The sequence below is a fragment of the Cyanistes caeruleus genome, chromosome 2 (genome assembly GCF_971803275.1).
Source record: "Cyanistes caeruleus chromosome 2, bCyaCae1.hap1.1, whole genome shotgun sequence".
Classification (NCBI taxonomy): domain Eukaryota; kingdom Metazoa; phylum Chordata; class Aves; order Passeriformes; family Paridae; genus Cyanistes; species Cyanistes caeruleus.
The window spans coordinates 11,403,866-11,427,141 of NC_141702.1; the positions used below are offsets into that span (position 1 = coordinate 11,403,866).

Genomic DNA, 23,276 nt, shown 5'->3' on the forward strand with positions numbered 1-23,276 from the left:
CTGTAGATCAAGCAGTGAATTTAAGTCTCCAGTGCAAAAAGGTTCCAAGAAAATGTTTACAACACACTGCAGTGGGCTGAGAGACAGAGAGGCCTAAAGGCTAAATCTGCTCTGGGACGTGGCGTTCATGTTGGACTGAGACAGTCTGAATTCGGCATCAAAGGGGGCCACAGATTTCATGGTTTTGAGGCAGATAAAACTTGGACCGTTTCTAGGGCTGAGCCTATCTTGTCTGTCCGTTGTTATGTGGTGTCACTGCCAGAGCACCACTGGGGCCCTGGGATGGAGGACTGCATGTAAGGGTTCATCTAGTTTGCCCATGAAATTACCCAAAACAGACCACACTCACAGGTCCTTTTACCATGTGCCAAAGATCACCCAAAACTTACCACAGATCCAACCTTTGTGAAAAATATGTGGCGAGACAACTAGCTGGGCTTCAAGCTTGGCTGCAGAGGTGCTCTACCAGAGCAAATTGCATTTTCAAGTAAGATATTACAAGAACAAATACTAACGTAGAGCTACTTCTACACTATGTTGGCATTTAAAATATTCCTGATTAACTTCTTTTCCTTAATTGATTTTTATTCAGGCAGCTAATGGAAATTAAATATCCATCAGGAATTTTAGTAGGGCTGTTTTTAATGAACCAAATTTTCAAAGGTATGTCCCCTTCTCCCATTGTGCTGTCTCTGAAGTAGCAAAACCTCTACAACTTGGTCAGAGGAAATTAGGGCAGGGGTGGAGACAAGGCTTGGGCTTAAAGAACTTTTAAAGTTTCTTATGCGATTAATCTTAAATTAAATTAAATTCAGTACTGATGAAGTATATATATGGATATATATATACAGATATATAATGGATATAAAACCAGCATAGTACTGATGGTAGCTATAACACAGGATACATGAGCGGGAGAACTGTGCAAGAGTGGTTCTGTCACCCATGGTAATTTTGTTTTCTTGAAACAGTTAAAGTGTTTTGTTTCCTGAAGGAAAAAGAGCTAAATCTTGCACCGAGTTTACGGTTTTGTCAGTAGCACTTGGGTTTACAACAACTCCCAGTAATATTCCAACTGCGGTTTCCTTTTATCTGCTGTTGTAATATGGCAGGGCCTGACACCTTTTTAGACATGAAAAGACTATCTCGTCTCAAGTAACAGCTGCCATTAGTCTCTTTTGCCACTCCATTTCCAAGCGTCTCCCTTGACACAAGAGCACAAAGCCAAGGCTGTGCAGATCCTCAAAGTTAAATAAATCCTTTCTCAAATTAGGAAATTTATTGGTTAACTAGCAAAAGATTTATTGCATATATCAAATTTTTGTGTTTGTTAGGCAGGTTCAGATGTGGATAAGTATTTCAATACCTATGGAAAAATATCAGTGGGATACAGAGGCAGTGAGAGGTGATCTTTTAAATTATATATTTTTTAAAGCTCTCTATGTATATATTCCATGTAAACAGCATATATTTTCCTTTCTTGTTGATTGTGGACCTGAAATTGTGAGTTACAAGCCTAAGGAATGCCAAGTAAATATTTCCCTTTGTCCAGCTATGCTGAACAAATGAGCTGCATTTAATGTTTAATATTCTTTCTAAGTGGAAATAATATTTACACTATTAAGACAGAACTTATGGCTCTGCTCTGTATCTCTGTGAGCACCAGTCGAGCTAGAAGGCTGCTAGCAAGAGTGACAGATCATGTAAAGTATTCAGCCTGGGACAGCAGTCATGTGGAAAACCTTTCAGAAAAGAACCTTAAGAACAATGAGCCCCTTACCTGCCCCACCTCCACAGTAGGTACATTTTTATTATATATTATTATTTATACTTATTATTTTTATTGTTTATTAATTTTAATTTTTATTATATTTTTATTATTTTGAAGCACGCTGGTAGAGCCTATTCAGACAGATCAGGACATGATAAATGAAAATCTATTCAGGCTCATGAAGTTGATGCATCAACTGATTTATTTTTACAGGCAGTTTAACATAATCCAGGAGAAACATTCCCTGCAGAAGAAAGTTACATTACACCCCCTCAATTTACTTAAAGATCATTCTCACAAGTGTGAGAAGTTGCAAAGCAGCCAGCACAGTAAAAAGCTCCAAAGAAAAACCATCCCTAATCTTCAGACTGAGTAAATTACATAAAGATGAGAAACCAAAACAATTAAAAAACTGTAATTACCCTTCTGTAATGAATCACAAGTTTAATTCAAGCAACAGTCATCCCCAATGATAAATGTTTTTATTTACTGCAACGAGCAGCTACAGCCTAAATAGAGGAAGCATTTTACATAGTTGGGTTTTTTTCACATCTATTGTTGCTTCTAAAGTAGTGGCAGAAAATTGGCACAAAATTTGGATGCATTACATATGAAAAAATTGAAAATTTTCAGTTTTTCATGCTTGAACTGCACTTGTAAAACCTGATTAATTAGCAGGAAAAATCAGCAAAATAATATTTTTTCCTCTGCAGTTCTTAATGTCTTATATCTCATTTCCAACTTCCATCATTCACCAAATTCTGACAGTATTTTCACCTTCTTATCCATTAAAACAGTCATCTCCAGCAGATTTGGAAAACAAAGCAAATTTCCTCCAAAATCCACTCTGGCCCTCTGATGCCAAAGAAAGCTCTAAATCAGAAATGCAGATTGTGGGTGAAATTGAGCTATCCCCCCCAACAAAAGAGCACATTCCCATACCCTGGGAGGGAACAAAAGTGAGCTCGTTCACACTATATTGGCATTTTTATTAATGAAAATTTAACCACTAGATTTCAACTTTCAGTATTCAAAATCATCAGCAAGGGAAAAAAAAATCAAACGTAACCAAGAACAATGTTTTTCCAAAAAAAAACCACCAAAACCTCAGATCTCTCCATTACTGACCACTGCATAAGAAATGGTTCCCTGCCTGCAGTACGGAGCTTGGAACGACTTCACAATTCTATTCTTCCAGATACCTTCTCAGATCAGCTGGGTGCATGACTCTCCAGAAGACAAAAATCATCTTCAAAACTAAGACTTAAATACTTTTGATTTTTTTTTCTCATTTCCAGAATACATTTCTCATTTGGAAAATCAATTATAAATAAAATTTTGTCTTCTGACAGGATAAACTAAGAAACTACTATTTTGCCTAATTACAGAGTATATTAGCTATAGGCTACCTATGTCTTCTTTAAACATATCTGGGATTCAGCTTCCAAACTTGGTCCTTGACCATTATAAAGAACTGACATTTTCACTAAGGCACAGATATTCTAAATTTCTCTTGTTAACAATATATCTTGGCAAGAGTTGTCTTCTTTCTGGTTGGTATACAGAAAAAGTTTCAAACACATAAGTACAGTCAACAAGGCATTCCTTCAACAGGCATCTGTTGAAGACAACTTTTTTTGGTGTATGAACAGAGATTGCTTCCATAATAAAGATGTAGGAAGAACACCTTCAAAACTATAATTGTATTCAAGTTTCCCCTTGTAAAATAAAACCCAAACATGATATTATTCAAAGAACTTGTAATATGATAATTGGATTTTCTGTAACTTAATTTTCACGCTATTATGAATTGAAGTGATTGTTAGATGGGATTTCATCCTTCTTTAAGAAAAAATGCCCTAATTAAATTTAAACTTAATTGAAACAGTCATCAAATTTCCTTAAATATTAGATATGACAGCCACAACACCAGAGTATCTTACATGGCTTATTCCACTCTTTGGAAGAGGCACACCCTAAAGAATGGCTTATTATGGGGCATGGCAGATAAAAATTTAGCTACCCTGGTGGGTACATCCTGCTGTGTGTCTTATCTGATCCTTCAGAGATGATCAACACAACCACAACCACAGGATTTCAAAACCCATTTCAAAACTTGCAAAATCAAGTTAGTGGAGCCAAATGGAGAACTTCAGTTTAAAAATGCTACATCACTTTGTCTTACTAAGAGTATCCAACAGCACTGCAGGCACTATTCTACTAAGTGTTTTTATAAGCAAGACTAATAAAAGTATTAAAAAAATCCGCACAATTGGAAAAACATTTTTTCTTCAATGAATCTCCCTCAACCTTGCATGCTGTATCCTGATGCTTATGTATCAGGTTCAGAATGTAAACACACCCAGAATTACTGGTACTTGCCTACAATGAACTGTTTGGTACTTTTGTTAAAATTTTAGTTTCAAGCTTCAGCTCCAGTGACAATTCCTATTCATCAAAACTGTGTCCACATAAGATTGATAGAGAATACTGCAGAAACTTTGAGAAAGAACTCCTCAAGAACTGTCTTAATTGTCATTATAATCTATGGAGAACCTAATTGATTTTGATTCTTCCTTTCAGTCTTTCAGACAGGGGAAGGGGACTGTCTGCCCACACGTAAGTCTGAACAGCACTTTTGTCTTGCTGTGTGGGATCAGAACCCAATCTTTCAATTGGTTGCTCTGGACTTTGGGAACAATTAACTTCCTCTACAGAAGATGGTTTCAGAGATACTGGCACTGAGAAACTCTTAACAGCTTTCTTTAAATTGGTGGTTTTCTTGATCCCTTTAATTGTAAGGGCTGAGTCACTGTTTGTCCTTTTGCTAGTAACAACACTACTCATTTTCTTTGTAAAACATTTTTTAAATTGGCCAGGGTTCAGTTGCCTTTTCTGCTGCTCATAAACCTGGATTTTATCCATGTGCCCATCATCACTGTCTTCACTAGAAGAACATCTGTTCTGACAGACACTCTTTTTAAAAGAAGCTTTCCAAGTAGTTTCAGTACAAGCTTCTTTAATGTGACAGCCAGTTGCACCTGTTGGCTTTTGAGATGCTGGAAGCATTTCACACCCAGGATGAAGTGTCTCTGTTGTTTGCCCACTGAAGGCTAGTGATGCTGAACCACTTATATAAGGGTGTTTTAGCACCATTTCAGCCAGGATGTTGGTTTTTTTGTGCACATCTTGATAGATGCGTACGCTGGATTCACTTGCAGAGTTTTCTGACAGAACTTTTTTACTTTCCTGCACTAGGTTATTTAATTGACATGAGGAAGAAACATGATTTCTATCAGGATTCAATGTTTCTTTTGTTTGTTTAAAACAGTTCAAAGATTCCAGTTGCACTACATCTTCAGACAAAGGCTGTGATGGAATGGGAGCCTTCTTAAGTATTCGCTCACTTAAAGACCACTCCTGAAGGTGTCGCATAGCACCATTTGAGAACAAGTCATCTTCACTATCAGAATGCAGATCAGACTGCATAACGTCAGAACATTCTGAGCTACTTCTTTCTGTTTCATGACTTAGGTGATGTGAGTGTTTTATGCATGTGTTTAAGTGAGCTCCTGGATCACCATCATCACCTCCATAGGCTGGTGAAGTGCTGAAGGAGGTTCCTTTCCCATCAGTAGTGCTCAGTTGCAGACCTGCTGGTACAGAGGAAGAGGATGATATCCCTGAATACTTAATGCATTGTGAAGGCAAGGATAAGTCAGCAAGAGCAGCTGCTGATGCTGACAGGTGAACTGTTGTTATGCAGGAAGCTGAAGGTAATACTACATCTTTTGATCCAACACTTCTCTGCTGTGTCTGATCTTCTGGGGGAGCTTTTGTATCTGACATGGAGTATTGCACAGGAAGAATTCTGTATTTAGGCTTTAAATTAATTTGAGACAGAAGATTGGTAACTTCATCATAAGCATTTGGTAATTCCTTTTCTTCTGGTCTGTCTTTCTTTTCTGAAAAGAAAAATAAGAAGTGCACTTTGAATAGCATATAAATCACAGTTCATACTTCTTAGTGCAAAAGTATAGAATAGTAAGATTAAAGCACAGTCCCTGCGAGGCATCATGACCTCATCTTGTTTTGGCATGATATTGCTCAAGATGGGAGAAATGTTTTTTTGCATTCTGGCAAGACACATAAATTCATAAGAAATAAGCTTCTGTACTTACTTTTCTGTTTCTTCTGAAGAAATTCTGACTTTTCCACTTGATAGAGGGAAACAACATCAGGATAAGCAGCCTGAAACAAAGACTCTTCTTCTACTGTGACTACAAACAACTCCACAGGCTCATCTTCTGGATCAACATAATGTTCTGAAAAAATAATGAATGTACTTTAGATACAAATATACGGATGTCAAAGTAGGGAATGAAAAACCAAACAGCAAAGATTTGAGTACAAAGAAGGAACATAAAAAGTCAATAGCATAATATTTGAGATTTATCTATAAGTCCTTTTCTTCCTGCCAGTCTCCTGGCACAGAGAGACTACAGGGAGGAGTTTGGCAGGACAGAAAATTTTCTAGCTAGTAAACAGTGATAGCTTCAGGTACATAGTGAAATAAGGTATGAAATACACAGTTCAGGTCTTATTTACATGTACCAGAAAAAGTAGCTGAAGATGGAGTCCCTTGCTTTCTAGGTATTTTTTTTTTTCTTTAAAGCATTGTTTTTTCTTTCAGGGTGTGTGAAACTTGATAGGCTGTTCCAATCTCACCCACATTCCATTGGCTCAGAGTGTTGCCAAACTCTTGTCCTCTTTAAAGCTTGATTTTATCTTTTTCTATGAACTGTTTTGTTCCATAACATACATAGAAACCAGACCCACCTGGTTTTTGCCATTCAATTTCAAAACAAGGAATTCCATTTTTAACACGTGTCTTAACAACCCTGTAAGAAAGAGAAAGGCCATTAAATGACTTAAATCTAGACTTAAAATCTAAAAATATTTCAATAGTCTAATTTGGAATGATTCAGAGAAAAAAAATCTTCTTGTAAAATTGAAATTACTACATCTTTTAAAAAAATACACTACTCTGTATACAGTAAAATTTGGAGTACAGATTTGAGCACTGAAAAAATTTTATTTGACACTCAGAAGAGCATTTACACAAAACAAAAAAGCTCTTCTGTAACAGACAGAATGCAATCTCCGACAAACATCCATTTGGTATCTTCAGCTGACCTTCCTGAAAGGCAGGTCCTGCTTGGCCAACCTGATCTCCTTCTTCCACAGGGTGAGGGAAAGGCTGTGGATATTGTCTGCCCAGACTAGTAAAACCTTTGATGCCATTTCCCACAGCTTTCTCCTGGGGAAACTGGCTGGGATAGGTGCACTGGGTTAAAAATGGTTTGGATGGTCAAGAGAGGGGTGGTAAGTGGAGTTACATCCAGCTGGAGGCCAGTCACTGATGGGGTTCCTCAGGGCTCACTACTGGGGCCAGTCCTGTTTAATGTCTATCAATGATCTGGATGAGGGGATCAGATGCACTCTCATTCAGTTCCCAGATGACACCAAGTTGGGCAGGAGTGCTGACCTGCTGGAGGGCAGGAAGGCTCTGCAGAGGGATCTGGACAGGCTGGACTGATGCTGAGGCCAGTGGTGTGAGGGTCAACAAGGCCAAGTGCTGGGTCCTGCCCTTAGATCACAACAACCCCTGCAGTGCTACAGGTTGGGGAAGAGTGGCTGCAAAGTGGCCAAGAACAAAAGGAGGTGGGGGTGCTGATCAACTGCAGCTGAACATGAGCCACAGTGTGACCAGGTGGTCAAGAGGGCCAGTGGCATCCTGGCCTATATCAGCAATGGAGTGGACAGCAGGACCAGGGCAGTGATCATCCACCTGCACTCAGCACTGGTTGAGGCCACACCTCAAATACGGTGTCTGTTTCTGTTTCTCGCCACAAGGGATGGGACTGGATGTGCTGGAGCATGTCCAGAGGAGGGCTGTGGAGCTGATGAAGGATCTGGAGCACAAGTGTGAAAGGAGCAGCTGAGGAAGCCGAGGGTGTTTAGTCCAGGGAGGACCTCGTGGCAACTGCAACTGCCTGAAAGGAGGCTGCAGCTAGGTGGGAGGTCAGTCTCTTCTCCCAAGTAACAAGTGGTAAGAAAGGAAAGGAAATGGCCTTAAGCTGTACCAGGGGAGGACTATATTGGATATTAGAAAAAAATTCTTCATGGAAAGGGTTGTCAAGCATTGGAACAAACTGCCCACGGAAGTGGTTGACCCACCATCCCTGAAAATATTTAATTTAAAAGATGTGGAGATGTGGAACTCAGGAACATGGTTTAGTGGTGGACTTGTGTGTCAGGTTAATGGCTGGACTTCTCAAAACTAAATGATTCTAGGATTTTAAGATACTAATCCCAGAAAAGGCTGTTGCCCTGGACAGTAATTTTCTAAAGGACAAGACAGGGTCATTTGAATCTTCTGTGTGAGAGTATGAAGAGAGATAGAACTTTAACTGAACAGGGACAGTCAATCACTATGAGATTTTTCTAAAAAGACCATTTACATCCCAGTTTAGTAGCTTCCTATGCCTGAAGAGTAGGATCATGCTGATCCTGCTGAATCATTATTGCATTTTTAAACACTTGTTAACAAAAGAAATCTTCAACAGCACACACCATCTGTCTTTTGAACTCCTGAAATGCTAAAAAGTGTTATAAACAGAGAATGTCAATGAATGCATTCATCAAGGTAAATGCTGGTAATTTATCTTGCCAATATGTTTAAAAAGTGTTCTCCAACCAGTCTCCCCAATATTTTGAAAGATAACACTGAATAGATCAGCATCTCTGGAAGTACTAATTCAAGATTATGACACACCAACCCAGAAATGATACTATCACACTGCTATTGACTGTCTTCCTCTGCCCCAAAATTAATGTCTAAAAACTTTGACTAGCATGGAAAAAGTACTAACATTCTTCCAATAAAAAAATTAAGGAGGCAGGGAGAATTTGGGAAACCATCAGGTAAAGTTAAAATAAATCACAATTCCCTTCACAAAGTGAAGTTCAGATTTCCCAACAGACACTGTAGATTCTAGAAGTTACCTTAAGTTTCACAAAAGATTAGATCATTTAAAAAAATAAATTATATTGAGAGCTAATAGAATAAGAAAATACTAATTCTGATTTGGTCAATTCCTAAGTAACAGAAATCTGGATGGTGGGAAATTATTTTGGGAAAAAGCAATTACATGCTTATCTTGCTGTTTCTTTCCCTGCATGTCCATTTTTAGTAACAATATACCTGGCCATTTTTACGTTCCTAAATGTAGCAGTCCTGAATGAAAAGTAGTGTTGACACATGATACAATGACAGCTGGTAGGTCTGATAAGCAATCAGAGACTATGACTGAATTTGCAGATGCTCATTTCTAAGCCTGAACTCTTATTCTGAGACACAGAATTCAATTAAATGTCTGCTAAGAACCTGAGCAGAGGACCTAAGGCAGATCCAAGGAAAAGGAACAAAAAGCAAGCACAGGAGAACACAAGCACTGCCAGTTAGAATGAACCTACTCAATGTATTACTTTGTGCAGCAGTAGTAGAATTGGTGCACTGATCTGAATTTTTACCTCTATTCAAAACAAGCAAAAAGCTTGAAACAAAGATGAGAGAAAACCATATTTCCTTTTTTTCAGAAAAACCTTGTGTTTTTTTTATCTGCCAGCAGAAGTAAACATACTAAGTTTAAGAAATCAAGCTACATTACCGAATTGCCTGCAGCTGTTTTGAGTCAATGTATCCAGATTTTCTCTGGATCATATCATAACGCGTCAAAAGTGCTAAAAGCTTCTTACAAGCGTAATGTTTGGTCCAGTCCATCTTCTCTGAAGCAAATAGCTGTTTGTATAAAAAATATCCCAGACTTTAAAACTTTATCCTGTTAGATATCATGCTTAGATAGTCATGCAGTTGGGACACTGGGCTAAATACTTAAATACTAAATATTTAAATACTTAAAATATTAGCATTAAAAATGCTTTCATACATTAGTGTAATGCCCAACAACACCTCACTGCCAAGGGAGGGAACAGCCACCCCTACAGCACATTCATCAGCTGTCAGTGACAAGCCAAGGGAACAGCTGTGTGATGGTACCAGCAGGGATAAGACAGTTGTTAAACACTTTGTCAGATTCACATCAGCTCTACCAGGAGCTGTGAAAGTTACAGATTTCACATGTGAGACAATGAACATGTATTTTCATTAAAGCCACATTGTTTAACTGTGGTCTGCTCTAATACCCATAAATCTTACAGTGTCATCAAACCCAAAAAATGAAACATTGTAAGAGCTCTGATTTTGCCAATGAAAAACAAGTAAAAAGCCTTCCTAGAAAACAATGCTAATGTTTAATATTAACACCCTCAACCCTATCTAGCAATACTGGACAATGAAAAACAAAACAATGACAAATGAGCTTTCTCTTTCTTCCATTTTCTATCTGCCTACTTAGAGCAACTGATTTTTTCCAAAGTCTTCAATTTTAGGCTTTCAAATCAGTGATGTATATTAAGATGTAGTAGTAAGATTCTCGAATTCTTATTTCAAGTAAAATTATCAATGAAGATCACAATTATCACAGATGCCTTCCTTAATAATAAATAAAAGACTACTAAGCTGAATATTCAATATATTGCTATATACCTGAAAGGACAACAAATTTGGCCTTCGGCATTCCTTTATGTTGATCAATTTATTCTTGTTTACAAGAAACTCTTGGATAACCTTGACATAAAACATAAAAGAGACAGTTTAAGAGTGGGCAAAAAGCTGAAATTTAAACTAATTGATTAAAACAACTGATATGAAGTAGGCTTGTTTGTTACCTCAGAGAATGGAAAGCCCTCACAACTCTTGGCTTTTCTGCAGGTAAAAACAAATGTGTTAGGAACTTAGGACAAATGGAAAAAAATGGAGAATCTAAATGCTTACCCTGCATATGAATGCAGGAAAAAGCAGTTAAATTTTCAGGCCATTCCTACTTTCTGATACTGTCCTCCACTGCATTTTCTTGTTTCACTTGCTCCCACCGATGCCATGCACAAGGGCAGCAGTGTTTGGAGTCATTGGGTTTGCAGCATCTGACTGTTTCACAGAATTTACATCCATTGTGCTCATGTTCCCTGTAAGATCCTATAGCAAAAGACAAACAAAGTGAGAAGGAGTTCCCAAAATCTCCAAACCTATAAAGGCAATATTACAAATACAAAGCTCAGAACACGCATGAATGTGATGTGAATAGCAGCTGTAAGCAGATCTGAGTGCATTAGCATTAATGGATCTGTAGTAGTAGAAAAATACATTCAGGCTTCCATTTTTCTGAAGACTCTTTCCCTCAACAGTTTCAGTTCTTAAGCTGAAAACTTATTATCTAAAAACTACAGAAATAATGTGTGATAATCTGGAAAACACATATAAGTTATATATTTGAATCAGGCTTTTCCTTCACCAAATGATGGATTGCATTTTGAATGAGTTCACTGATCAAAGATGATACCAAAATCAGGGTCCTTGGATTAATTTCTTTTTGAGAAAACACTGCTGAAAACCTCATCAATGATGAGGTTCAGTCCTCTTGATGCAGGACCAATTCATGCAACTAAAGAAGCAGTTGCTGGGCAGTACTACTCTAGTAGAATATGCTGTCTTTACTGATCGTGTTAAAAAGGCAAATATCTGAGATCCCACAACAGCATTGTGATAACATCCCATCTGCTGTCAACTAGTTTCACATCTGAAGAAAATTAGTCCCAAGCCTTAAAAGTCTTTATATAAGGGTACATGTACACAATATTGAAAATGCGAAGATGGAAGCTGAGAAGTGTTTTTAATGCTAGTAGAAAAAAACCCATAACCCAATAAAAGTACAGTTCAGCTGTTCCCTTACAGTTCACACTAACCTGGATGATGGCACTCTGAACAGTGAGTTACCCTTTTAACAACCAAAGGTGGATTATCATCATACTGAAATGGTTCCTTCCACTGCTCAAATCTGAAGGGTAATGTTAAAATGATCAAGAAATATTTTTAGCTTTCACACTTAAACCACTGAAAAATAATCTCTTTATATTTCTCAAGCATTTATCCAAGAAACAGTTTTTCAACTTATGAAACAGGGTTCTTTTACTGTACATCATGTTGGATTTCTAGCATTGACACACACATTATAATAACAAACATAGAAAGCACTTGGTATCTCAAATCCTAATTCACAACCCAATTAAAAATCAGCAAGTCTCATCTGTCCCTACAACTTTCACTCCAATGTATCAGCTTATACCTGCTAGCTTAAGAGCTAGGAACAAGCTAAATGTTTAAAACGAGTAAGAGACTTGCCTAGCAAAACACCCAATTCCTTTAGCAAACACAAGGTAAGGAATGTGCTAATATCCTCCCTAAATTAAAGTATTAAAAATACTGTCTTGGAGCTGAAGTACATACTATTAAGTCTTTGAATAAAAAAAACACTTAAGTAAATTTCCATTTTACCTTTGCAGTAAGTTTTGACCTCGCAGAGTCTCAATTAACTTTAAAGCTTGTTCCTTCCCAACTCCTGGAACCCCCTATAGAGTAACATGAAATATTATTTAATTACAAACAAAATTCATATTCTCACAAAAAACCATCTTTATTGCATAGCGTAGAAAATGACAAAAAGTGATTTCAGATGTTGAGAATAAATAGAGAAAAATACTTTTGACCAAGCTTAAAGGCAGAGAAGGTGACAGATTACAGCTGTAATGCCAGTGTAACACACAAGCTGTTCTTATGCTAAACAGCACCTCTGCTACAACAAGGCAAAGAAAGAAGTAGAAAGCAATAATAAACTAAAAGAAGTTCAGAATAGAGAAATTACAATGAAGTAGTGAAACACTGGCACAGGTTGTCCAGAGAGATGGCAGATGCCCAATTCTAGAAATATTCGAGCTCAGGTTGGAATGGGGATCTGAGTGACCTGGTTTAATTGAAGATATCCCCCACTGCAGCGGGGCTGGACTAAGTGAACTTCAGAGGTCCTTTCTGACTCAAACTATTGTATCAGTCTATGACTTAAAACACACATATCACTTTCCAGTTCTTTGCATCTTCACCCTATTTTGCCAAGATTCAATATACCTAGTTATAAAGATTGTACTGAATGTACTTTCTACAGCATCATTACAAATAAATCTATATTTATTCAGCTGTAATGGAAAACTGAATACATACAACCATCTCAAATAAATTTACACTTCAAACCAAGTCCTCATTAGACTATAGTCAGACATTCAAGTAAAGTCAGATACTCAGCTTCTCAAAGGAAAGCATTATTTTGATGTATTTCAACAATTCAAGTGCAATTAGAGCATGCTATTCTCATTTACCTGTTCTGCCAATCTCCATTCCCAATGCACTCCTGTAATTCAGCTTTCTTTACAAGTTTCTGTCCTCATCTGCTTTGCTGAGCTGCAAGAACTCAAAGGACCTGACATCACATAATTGTGAACCTGGCATTCCATGATGGTACAATAACCACTGATTATCCACTGTTTTTTTTTACTCCCTCTCTTTACACAATAGTAACAAACTATTTAAAGATTCCTATAATAGAAGCAAAATTGAAAAAAAACAACAAAAAACAACCCAAAACAAAAATAATTAAAGGTTTGTTTCTTCCAGCAGTATCAGTTGTTTAAAGGACAGTTTTATCAAATTGGGACACAATTGTTTAAGAAAAACTAGATATCAACTTCAAGCCTGAATGGGAGTAATCACTGCCTGAAGTCACATCATGAACAGTATGGAAAACAAGTTTCATCCTACTTCTTTTCCCTCTCAAATAGCCATTACAACAGCTTCTGTTCAAAGTCTCAAAAAAAGAAGTCAAGAATTATAGTAAAGAAAAAAAGAAAAAAGTGAAGTAGTAGTGAGTGAGATTCCTCTCAATAGTTAGGTAATCACTTCTAATTCATCGTAAATTATATATTTATAAACAATGGAACAGGAATACATCCAAACTACATCCAGAACTGCCTTTACTAATAACTACAGCTCAAAACCATCACTACTAAGTCTTTCAAAGAGCACAGACAAAGCCATTTTTATTCATTTTCCGTAGATCCTCTGCCAGGGATGCACTTGTACATGACTTGTTACAAAGCATCCTCATAAACAATGGAGTTCTCACACCTTGGCTCAATGTAAACGGCATCTAAACTTTTGCCTTCACCTCCATTATAGAAAAGGTTTGGAACAACACAAAACAGTCTTAGAAAGACTGATGATCATGAACCATTTTGAATATAAAATAATTATATTCCTTACCTTTGGAAGATAATCACAGCCCAGAAGAACTGCTAGCCCAATCAAAGACTCTCTGTCACAACCGAGTTTCTCTTTAATAGAGGACATTGTGTAACTGTCAAGATGTGGATCCTGTAAGAGAAATTTATTGCATATTATTTCTGTTCCATCTGTTACAGGGAAGGAACTGCCCTGAGTCACTTGAGTTGGGATTGCTTACTCACCCCTATTCACCCTCACCTGCAGGAAAGGCGTATACCCCATAAGATGGAGTCTAATGGAAAAAAAATAAACTGCAATTTATCAAAGGGAAGTGCTGGATTCTGCACCTGGCACGGAGTAACCCTGGCTGTGTGCACAGACTGGGGAATGAGAGGCTGGAGAGCAGCACCACAGAAAGGGACCTGGGGGTCCTTGGGGCTGATGGCAAGTTAAACAGGAGCCAGCAGTGCCCTGGCAGCCAGGAGGATCAACCCAGCCCTGGGGGCATCAGCCCCAGCATCACCAGTCGGGCAAGGGTGATTGTCCTGCTCTGCTCTGAGCTGGGGCAGCCTCACCTCCTGTGCTGAGGCAGTTTTAGGTGCCACAATATTTAAAATACATTAAGCCATTAGAGAGCATCCAAAGGAGGCAAAAAAAGATGGTGAAGGGCCTTGAGGGGAAGCCATATGAGGAGTGGCTGATGTCACTTGCTCTGTTCAGCCCAGAGGAGACTGGAGACCAGTGACAGGACTCAAAGAAGCAGCATGAAGCTGTGCCAGGGTAGGTTTGGGTTGAGTATCAGGAAAAAGTTTTTCACCCAAAGATGGTTGGGCACTGGAATAGGCTCCCCAGGAAAGTGGTCACAGCACCAAGATAGACCTGACAGAGCTCAAAAAGTGTTTGGACAAGGCTCTCAGGCACATGGTACAACCCTTGAGGTCTCCTATGCAGGGGCAAGAGTCGGACTCAATGATCCTGATGTGTCCCTTCCAACTCAGTATATTCTAAGATTCTAGGTGGTTTTTTTGTTTACTACCTGTAGAAAAAAGTGTGGCAAAACTAACATTATCAAATCCTAGTGGCTGTGCAAGTCATTTCAGGAAGTGAAGTTTTTAAAATGCATGTAAACAATTCAACATACTACTTCAGTAAAATAACAGAAAAAGAATTAAAACGTTACCTAACATATTAGTCATAAGCTAAAGGAATATTTGAAAGGTAAAGGGACTCAAATACAAAATGGAATCAAGATTAACATGAATTAAAACATAGGCTACTGCCCTCTTCCTCAGTCACAACAAAAAAATACCCCCACAAGGCAACAAATCAAAGTGATCCATTTTGCCAGAACAAATACCCCTGACAGACACACACTCACAAATGATTTTTTATGCTGACCTATCTAAGTAACTAAATACACCTGAAAGATTGAGCTTGCCTTCGTTGTTGGTGATAAATGATAAGGAAGCCGAATGAAAGAACCAGGTCAAGGAAGAACCCAAACATGGTGTCATCAAAGCAAATAACCTTCCATCAACCCTAATTATTTTTTTAAGAGTTAATTATTTGTAGTGCACTTCTTTTGTTCTACTGATTTCCTCATATCTCTGAAGTATTTTCTCAAAAAGTCTTTCAGATGAACATTATAAATTACAGAAATTTGGGGTAGCCTTACACCAGTTCTGGGATATTGTATTCTTAACAAATGAACACTTCAGTTTAAGGCCATAAATTATTTGGTTTTTTGAATGATCACAAAAATTGATTATGATAAAAATGTACAATCTACCCTATTCATATTCATTTGGGACAAACAGCATTACTTGCAAGTATATTCATAATAAAATGAACCTGCAAGATGCAAGTATGTGAACACTTATTAGACCCAGGAGGATGAACATTCTCATATGACCTAAGGGTAAAACTTATAGGAAGTAATTACTTCACTCAGTTCCTCCACTATAAAGAAGGAAATGGGGAAAAAAATTTGCTATTTAGCTTTATATAAGACACCACAGGGTGCCACAAACACAGGCAATACTACCCTGTTCTCAGTAGTTTTCCTCTCACAGCTAATACAAGAATTACCAGTGAATTAAATAAAATGTTCCTGTCCTAAATGTACTATTTTTAACAAACCAAACTACTATAAGTAAAGTTTAACAACATATAAGTATTTTCTCAAGTCCCTCGTTTCTATTCACATTTCTGTAGAGTCCATAGAAAGGGTGGGAACAGGGTGAGGTACATCACCTTAGCATTCATGGCAAAGTTCCTATAAACTGTTTGAGCTCCATATAAGAAAACATCTCCATCGTTGGTAATGCAGCCATCAACAAGTCCTTTTGCATTTAGGTAGGCACACATTGCCTCTGCTTCTCCAGCTGCTTGAACCCAAGGGACACCTAAACACTCCAGCAGTTCAAGACACTAACAGAACAACACAAAAGGAAAGAGGTTGAATGCAGAGCTATTAAATTCACTTATCAGCATGCATTTTCTCAGACACAAGTGCATATAAAAACCGCTACTGCCTATACAACACTACATCAATGAAAGCACTATGTTAGCAAAAAATGATTTCCTCTAAGTAAATATCCACAAAGAGCTAAGTAACAATTGCAGGTGAACACAGCATGATTAATGGCCACTCCTTCCCAAAAATTTTTACACTTTAAATAGATATTTAGGATGTTTTCAGAAGAGTAGTATCAAAGGAGTATTTATCTTTGTGAAGCAATGCTGTTCACTCAAGCAGTAATGCTGAGCCAGAACAGACATCTTACTAACAGACAATGCTAAACTCCCCAAGAATATCAAGCAGAAAAATACAATGCTGTCATCCTAGTAAGTCTGGACCACTGTACAAGACACACCAATATATACTTACAAATTTCAGAGAAAATATTTTATTTTGGAATTTAAAAATAATACATGAATTGGTATGTACAGGCTGGTGAAGCCCCGAGTGACCATAAATTCTACTTCATAAAATTTTGAATAGACAAAAGTGGTTAATGGTGGTGAAAGGATACAAAGAAGTATGGATACTAACACTATAAAAGTCCAGCAAAGTTAAATTTTGCAATAAGCACACAATTACAGTTGTAACAGCACAACATGCCCAGGAACATATCAATGAGAGAATTATTCTGACACTGTTTCTCTTCTGTAACAGATGCTCTAAGGCCTGACTTCAAAAGTGCACATTCCTTCAAACCTCAAAACACTGCTTACATTTGTTGTGTATAAAGCTGAGAGAGACTGAAATGTTAGGGGTTAATGACTGAAAGAATTGGCCATTTGAAAAAGCAGCAGGTGCTTTGCTGAGACCAGCTTTGCGCCCCTAGCCAAAGAGGAGGAGAATTTTTGGGTGTGTGTTGGTGAAAACTCTGATCCAGTATGACATGGGGTGCACACCCACCATGGATGACCACAACCAACCAGCCTTTGTTTAGCAGCAAGCTAGTTTTTGAGCTGGGTGAAGCCGACAATAAATAGATCCTGTGAGGCGAATAATGCTTTTTATCTTGCCAATTTCCTCCTTTACACAACTGACTCAGGTGTAAAAGATGCATACACCAGTCACTCAGTGTCATTCCACCCTAAATCCACCCCAAAGGTATCTATTAACAAGAACCTTAGTTACCTGGCCTTCGGGGGTGGCTTGTAGCAAAAGCTAGCAATTATTTCAAGTTCCTTTATTTAATTTGGTTAAGATTTCTTTCTATCACATTAAAAATACTTTAACACTCAATAACTCACCTCTTTTAACATGGCTTTAAATAAAGATCTCCCTGTTCTCACAGCTCCAGATTTCTTCGAAGGCCCATAGCGCATCTCATTCCTCTTGCTCATGGTGTCTGCTTTCAACCTGGGGGCCTCTCCTTCCATGACAAACACTAGCTTAATTCCCATTGATGTAAAGAAAGAGAACCGAAAAAATAGGTTTCTGCAATAAAGCAAAGTGTTCTATAAGCTGAAGTATTTGTGAAGACTGATTTCTTCAGACATTTTCCTTTTTTCCCTTATATTTTCCCAATCTCAGCACTGGAAAAATCCTGCCATTGTCTTTACCTCTAATGATTCTCTCGCCTCCAAGCTAAACAAACCTCTGATCTATATTTCTGTCTTTGGCTGAAATTGTCGTACTATGAAATTGTATCAGCTTTACAAAATTCCCAAGAAAGTACCGTATAAGGACAGGAAAGATCTTTTTTGGTTGTAAAGATGTAAACAAACTTAAAGGGCTTAATATAAATACATTCAAGATCCAAAATCTGCCTCCAAACACATATTTACATTGATTCATTTATATCAAATATTAACCCCAAATCCATCAATACAGGTACACCCAAAGTAACGGAATGGTGTGGTACTGGACAGACTTACAGATACCATTACCATGCCAATTCATTTCTTATGCAAACCAATACCACTGAGGGGTGGAATACTACAAATATTTGGACTACATCAGTAAAATTAACAGCAGTCATATCAAACAGCATATGCTTTTACCAGTGGTTCCAATATGAATCTTTCAAAAGGAGTAGATCAAACACATATATCTCTTTGACTGACATGGAGAGACCATTACACTAGATTTAATTTTGTACAGTTACTACCGGCAAAAAACAGTAAGATGATCTTTTGAGGTTAGTTCTATTTTCACAAATGCTGCAAAAATTCAATCCATACAATAAGTTACTCGAAAATACAAACTCTCAAAAAAATTTTAATTTTCAGCTGTCTGAAAGCATTTTTTTTGTAGAAATCTGTTCAACCCTTTGTCTTGCTTCGGAGATCTGGACTGATGCTTCTATTCCACCCCACAAAGGACATCCTACCAGACTGATGTAATGACTTTGGTCATGCTGCCATGTTTTATAGTTAATTATCCATTTGGGTTTATAAGTATAAAACATTTTAAGACATTATTCTCAGGAAATGCTGAGATTTTGTAGTATGCTAGTATTTTATATAATGCTGAATTTAACAGAAGTCACAGGAGTGTATAACACCATTTAGTAACTCAGTATTCTGTATTGATAACCAATAACAAGCATTGATTAAAATTTGTGTATATTTTCATTTTGCTTTGAAATTATAGATGCTTAGACATGCTCATTCTTTAGCTAAGTAATTTAAATAAAAAATATATACATATTCTTCAAGTTTGTTCAAATGCTTGAAGAATGATTTAAACATAATTAATTCAACTTGGGGGTCTACTTAGAATTAACTTCAAACCCTTTATATAGGTAGCATAAGTGATAATTGTATCAAAACACCCGTCATATGAATTTCAGAGCTACTCTTAGAGGTCTATTGAATAAGTAACATTTAAATTATACAGCTCCAAGACTTTTGGCTCAAATAATTTATATGGATACCATACCTGAGATGTGGTTTGGTAACTACTCCAACCATTTTTTTAACGGTCTGTGCTTCACAAACCCACAAACTTAAATCAACAGCAAGTGTTTTCCCTCTGAGACTACTGAGGTTGACAGGTTGTCTCACAGGCTCAAGAATTTGCCATAGATGAGTCACTCCCATTGTTTTAGTTTCCCTGCTGTCAGAAGGTAGATTTTAACTGTGAAGACCAAACAAAATAAAACAGTTTCAGAATATGACATGAAGTATTATGACTGAGAGCTTCAGAAAATAAATATATTTGCCATTATCAGTTCTACTTTTAAGAGCTAAGAGTACTTGCAACCAAGTCTTTTAAATGTAGTGATTTCAGTTCACTTTGGCTTATTACCAAATACTTTCTTTGGACTGAACAGTTGCATTACTAATAAACTAAACAAAAACAAATACAGTTGAGGAAAAAAAAACCCAGTGAAAAAATATTAATTTCCAAGTCTAACGTATGCCATACATAAACACAATCCAAGTTTTATTAAAAAAAAAATGCACAGGATTCTTAAGGCAATTATTTCCTGATTTGAGGTAGGATTCACACTAAAATTTTCTGTTCAAATAGAAGTAGCTTAAAGCTATTTGAGGAAAATTTACAATGACAACAGAATTTAAACTTCCCTTGCATTCCAAGGTGATACAAGAAGGGTCAAGCACAGAAATTCTGTCTTGGGAAATTCGAGTTGGAGTTCAGGAAAAAAAAATGATGATATTGCTCCAGTGGTTGCTCACAGGTTGCAGACATTCTTAACATCCAGCTGGCATACTCTCCTACTGCTTTAATCCAGTGCTGGTGGGAAACACTCTAAGCAGGGAAGCAGCAGTAATTGACACTGAAATTTGGGAAGGGAAATCCAATGTACTACTAAGATGAAGGCATTACTTTATTCTGGCCCTGGATGCCTGGGGAATAGCTCTGCCCGATGTACACACGCGGCTCAAGATGGGGCACCTCCTTCTGGGCTAGGGATAGTCACGTTCATTCGAACATTGTTACCTTTCTGAACAACTTGTTACTTAAGGCAGGCACAGAATTTAGGTCTCTAATCCATTTCTTTAACTCTTACAATCACTCAACCTCATTTTAGTTGTATGCATACAGAGTATTGCTTTTGTTGTTCTCTGTCAAGCACATAAAATTAGTTAAAAATACAAATTAAGCATACAACTACACAGTACAATTTCTTGAAGTCCAGGATTATCAGTTTCTCTAATGCACAGGGGTAGTATCCAAACCTTCCCAAAAGACAAGCACAATAATTCAGCTTCAGTGGGAGATGTCCTTTTGGTGTTATCATTTGGTTTCTGCTACTCTGCATCAACAAAATTTCTTAAAAAAAACTGTGTTAAGTCAGTTTCTAAATATTGTTATGGAGTGTCACATGGCTCTTAACTAATGGGAAAGACAAGTACACTACAAACACCCTACATTTGGTTAATTACAAATAACAAAAAGGTATAAAAATTGAAAACTAAAATAAAAAAAGCCAACTTTTTCATTGTGATAAAGTACAGCTATTTGAGGACATAAGTTTTTCATGTCCCTTTGAATATATATCTAAGAGTGAGTTATGAAAGCCTGCAAGGCCTACCAGTCTTTGCCTTTTTTTGATTGTACTTCATAAAACATTTAAATTTGAATTCAGTGTACAAATAGCTCAACTACTCTTATGACAAATGATCTATCTACTAGGATTAAAGAGCTTCGTTTATCACAAGCCTCCAGCCCTAGAGAGACGGCAACTTTCAAAGAACCAAGACTGAACTTGATTTCTTTTCATATACTTAGAAATCACTGAAGAAAATCAACAGTAAACATAACCACCCCCCTACAAAACCTTCTCAATGTCTTTTTAGGCCGGAATATGCTAAACCTATGAAGCTCTTATGTCTTATATAGTGCTTTAAGACTACATTCTGCTCTACTAAGTTTTTTTACACTGCCAGAAACGCCAGTCACTTAAAAGTAACTACAGAAAGCATTTAACGCAGAAATTCAATTTATACAGAGATACGTTCACACATTACCAAGGTAACTTGCAAAGACGGCTAAGCGTATATTTTATGTCTCACCCAGAGGACTTTAAAAAGGAGGAAAAACACGGCGGAGGAAACACGAAGGCCCAGATGTTTTTAACAACTCTCCCCCTCTCTGCGTAACCCCAGCACAGCTTTGCCAATAAACCTGCGCACCGGGAGGACTGCAGCGGCACGCTCCAGCACTTGCAGATTGCTCCTCATGTGCTAAGGATTTATCCCGCTGGATGAACACACTCCCGAGCTGGTGCCGGCGAGAGAAGCGCCCGGACGCGCGGGCTCCCCTCACGCAGCGTTTGAAACTCCCGCCCCGCTGCGCCCGCGCTCCCCGCGCCCACAGGAACAGGCGTGCCCGAGCTCCCCTGGCTGCTCAGCCTCGGCTCGGCAGCGGGTCCGCCTCGGCTCGAAAACAGGTCCGCCTCGGCGGGGACCAACGGGAACGCACAGCCCCGTGAGAGCCCCGCCGGGCCCGGTCTGACCGGCTCCAGAGCAGCGAGCGCTCCTCCCCGCCCCCCCCACCCGAAAATGGCGCGCGCACGGAAACGGGCCCCGCGGGACGCGGAGAGCGCAGGCGCCGCACTCGCGGCCGCGGCTCTTCCGCCCGTTCCGGCCCGTCCCGCCCCGTCCGCCCCGCCGAGCGGGGATCGGGAGCTGTCCCAGGTAACGGGGCGCGGAGCAGCGAGGGGCGAAGGGAGGGGAGAGGTGGGACGGGTGACCCGTGCCGGGCGAAGAACCTGGCGGGCGTTGTCCCTGCGCGCCCCGCTCTCTGGACGGCTGGGAGGAGGGAGGGGAGGGCGGCCTGGCGGCCGCAAGGCGGAGCAACGGCTGCCGCCCGCTCCTCCCGCTGCTCCCGCTGGCCCCGGCGCCGCGGTTGCTGTCGCAGGTGGCTCTGCGGGGCCAGTTAGCGGTCGGAGCTGGCCTTTGTCACCCGCTGCCCAGCGTGGACGCCCCGCCGGGTGGGAGCGCTTCCTCCGGTGCCCACCTCTGCCGGCGGAGAGCAGGAGCGGCGGCCGCCCGGCCGTTCCAGCCGCTAAGAGACCCGTGTCTCTTTCCAGGGGGTGGGGGATCCTTCCAGGTCGTGCGGTGTTGGGAAAAGTAACTGGTAATCGTGGACTTGAGGGGTTTTCTGCCCCTCTTTCGTTTTCGCTGTCCGTAGAAGAGGCAGAGCTGCCCTCTGTGCCGCAGTGCAGTTCTGTGCTCCTCAGTACAAGAGAGAGATGGATGTCCGGTGGAGGGTTGTGAAAGATGATTAAGGCACTGAAACATCTCTTTTATGAAGAGAAGGCTGGGGGAGTTGGGCCTGTTCAACTTCGAGAAAAGACTGCTGAGAGGGGACCTCAATCTGTATAAGTGTCTAAATGGAGGGTGTCAAGAGGATGGACCAGGCGATGGTGCCGAGCAATGAGACTAGAGGGAACGGGCAGAAACTGATGTAAAGGAAGCTCCACCCGAACATGAGGAGGAATATCTCTACTGTGCAGGTGAACGAACTGGAACTGATTGACCAGAGAGGCTGTGGAGTCTCCCTAACTGGAGATACTCAAAAACTGCCTGGACACAATCCTGTGATGTGTGCTCTGGGATGACCCTGCTTGAGCAGGGAGGTTGGACCAGATGACCCACTATGTTCCCTTCCAGCCTTATCCATTCTGTGATTCTGTGGGTCAGGCAGTGCTTCTCCAGTGTTTAGATGGGATGGTGGAGGCTTCTTATGCACTGGCTGCAAATATATTAGGAAAGGAGTCGTGA

General features: G+C 39.2%; 2 protein-coding genes across 16 annotated transcripts in view; one reads left to right on the forward strand and one right to left on the reverse strand.

Annotated features, from left to right (window-relative positions):
* Positions 1-1,955: 1,955 nt before the first annotated feature.
* GEN1 (GEN1 structure-specific endonuclease) lies at positions 1,956-22,519 on the reverse strand. Of its 4 annotated transcripts, none has more exons than XM_086875815.1 (14): positions 22,262-22,519; positions 19,462-19,659; positions 17,829-18,015; positions 16,317-16,493; positions 14,103-14,213; positions 12,288-12,361; positions 11,699-11,790; positions 10,781-10,931; positions 10,625-10,661; positions 10,443-10,523; positions 9,505-9,635; positions 6,611-6,672; positions 5,953-6,096; positions 1,956-5,736 (listed from the first exon to the last, which is right to left on the reverse strand). In XM_086875815.1, the coding sequence occupies exons 2-14, from the start codon at positions 19,620-19,622 to the stop codon at positions 4,328-4,330; spliced, it is 2,817 nt and encodes a 938-aa protein (XP_086731941.1). In that variant the 5' UTR covers positions 19,623-19,659; positions 22,262-22,519; the 3' UTR covers positions 1,956-4,327. The 4 variants fall into 4 exon arrangements, with proteins under 4 accessions (XP_086731941.1, XP_023778402.2, XP_023778403.2 ...); XM_023922634.2 differs by lacking the exon at positions 22,262-22,519 and adding an exon at positions 21,684-22,098; XM_023922635.2 differs by lacking the exon at positions 22,262-22,519 and adding an exon at positions 21,564-22,071.
* Positions 21,843-23,276, forward strand: part of SMC6 (structural maintenance of chromosomes 6) — a 39,555-nt gene continuing 38,121 nt past the window's right edge. For 3 of the 12 annotated variants that reach the window (XM_086875813.1, XM_086875809.1, XM_086875808.1), the window contains exon 1: positions 21,843-22,187. The gene's annotated coding sequence lies outside the window, so the exon portion shown is untranslated. Of the gene's footprint in view, positions 22,188-22,266; positions 23,009-23,276 lie in introns of those variants that run through there. The other 9 variants (XM_086875807.1, XM_086875806.1, XM_086875812.1 and 6 more) reach the window with 5 other exon arrangements.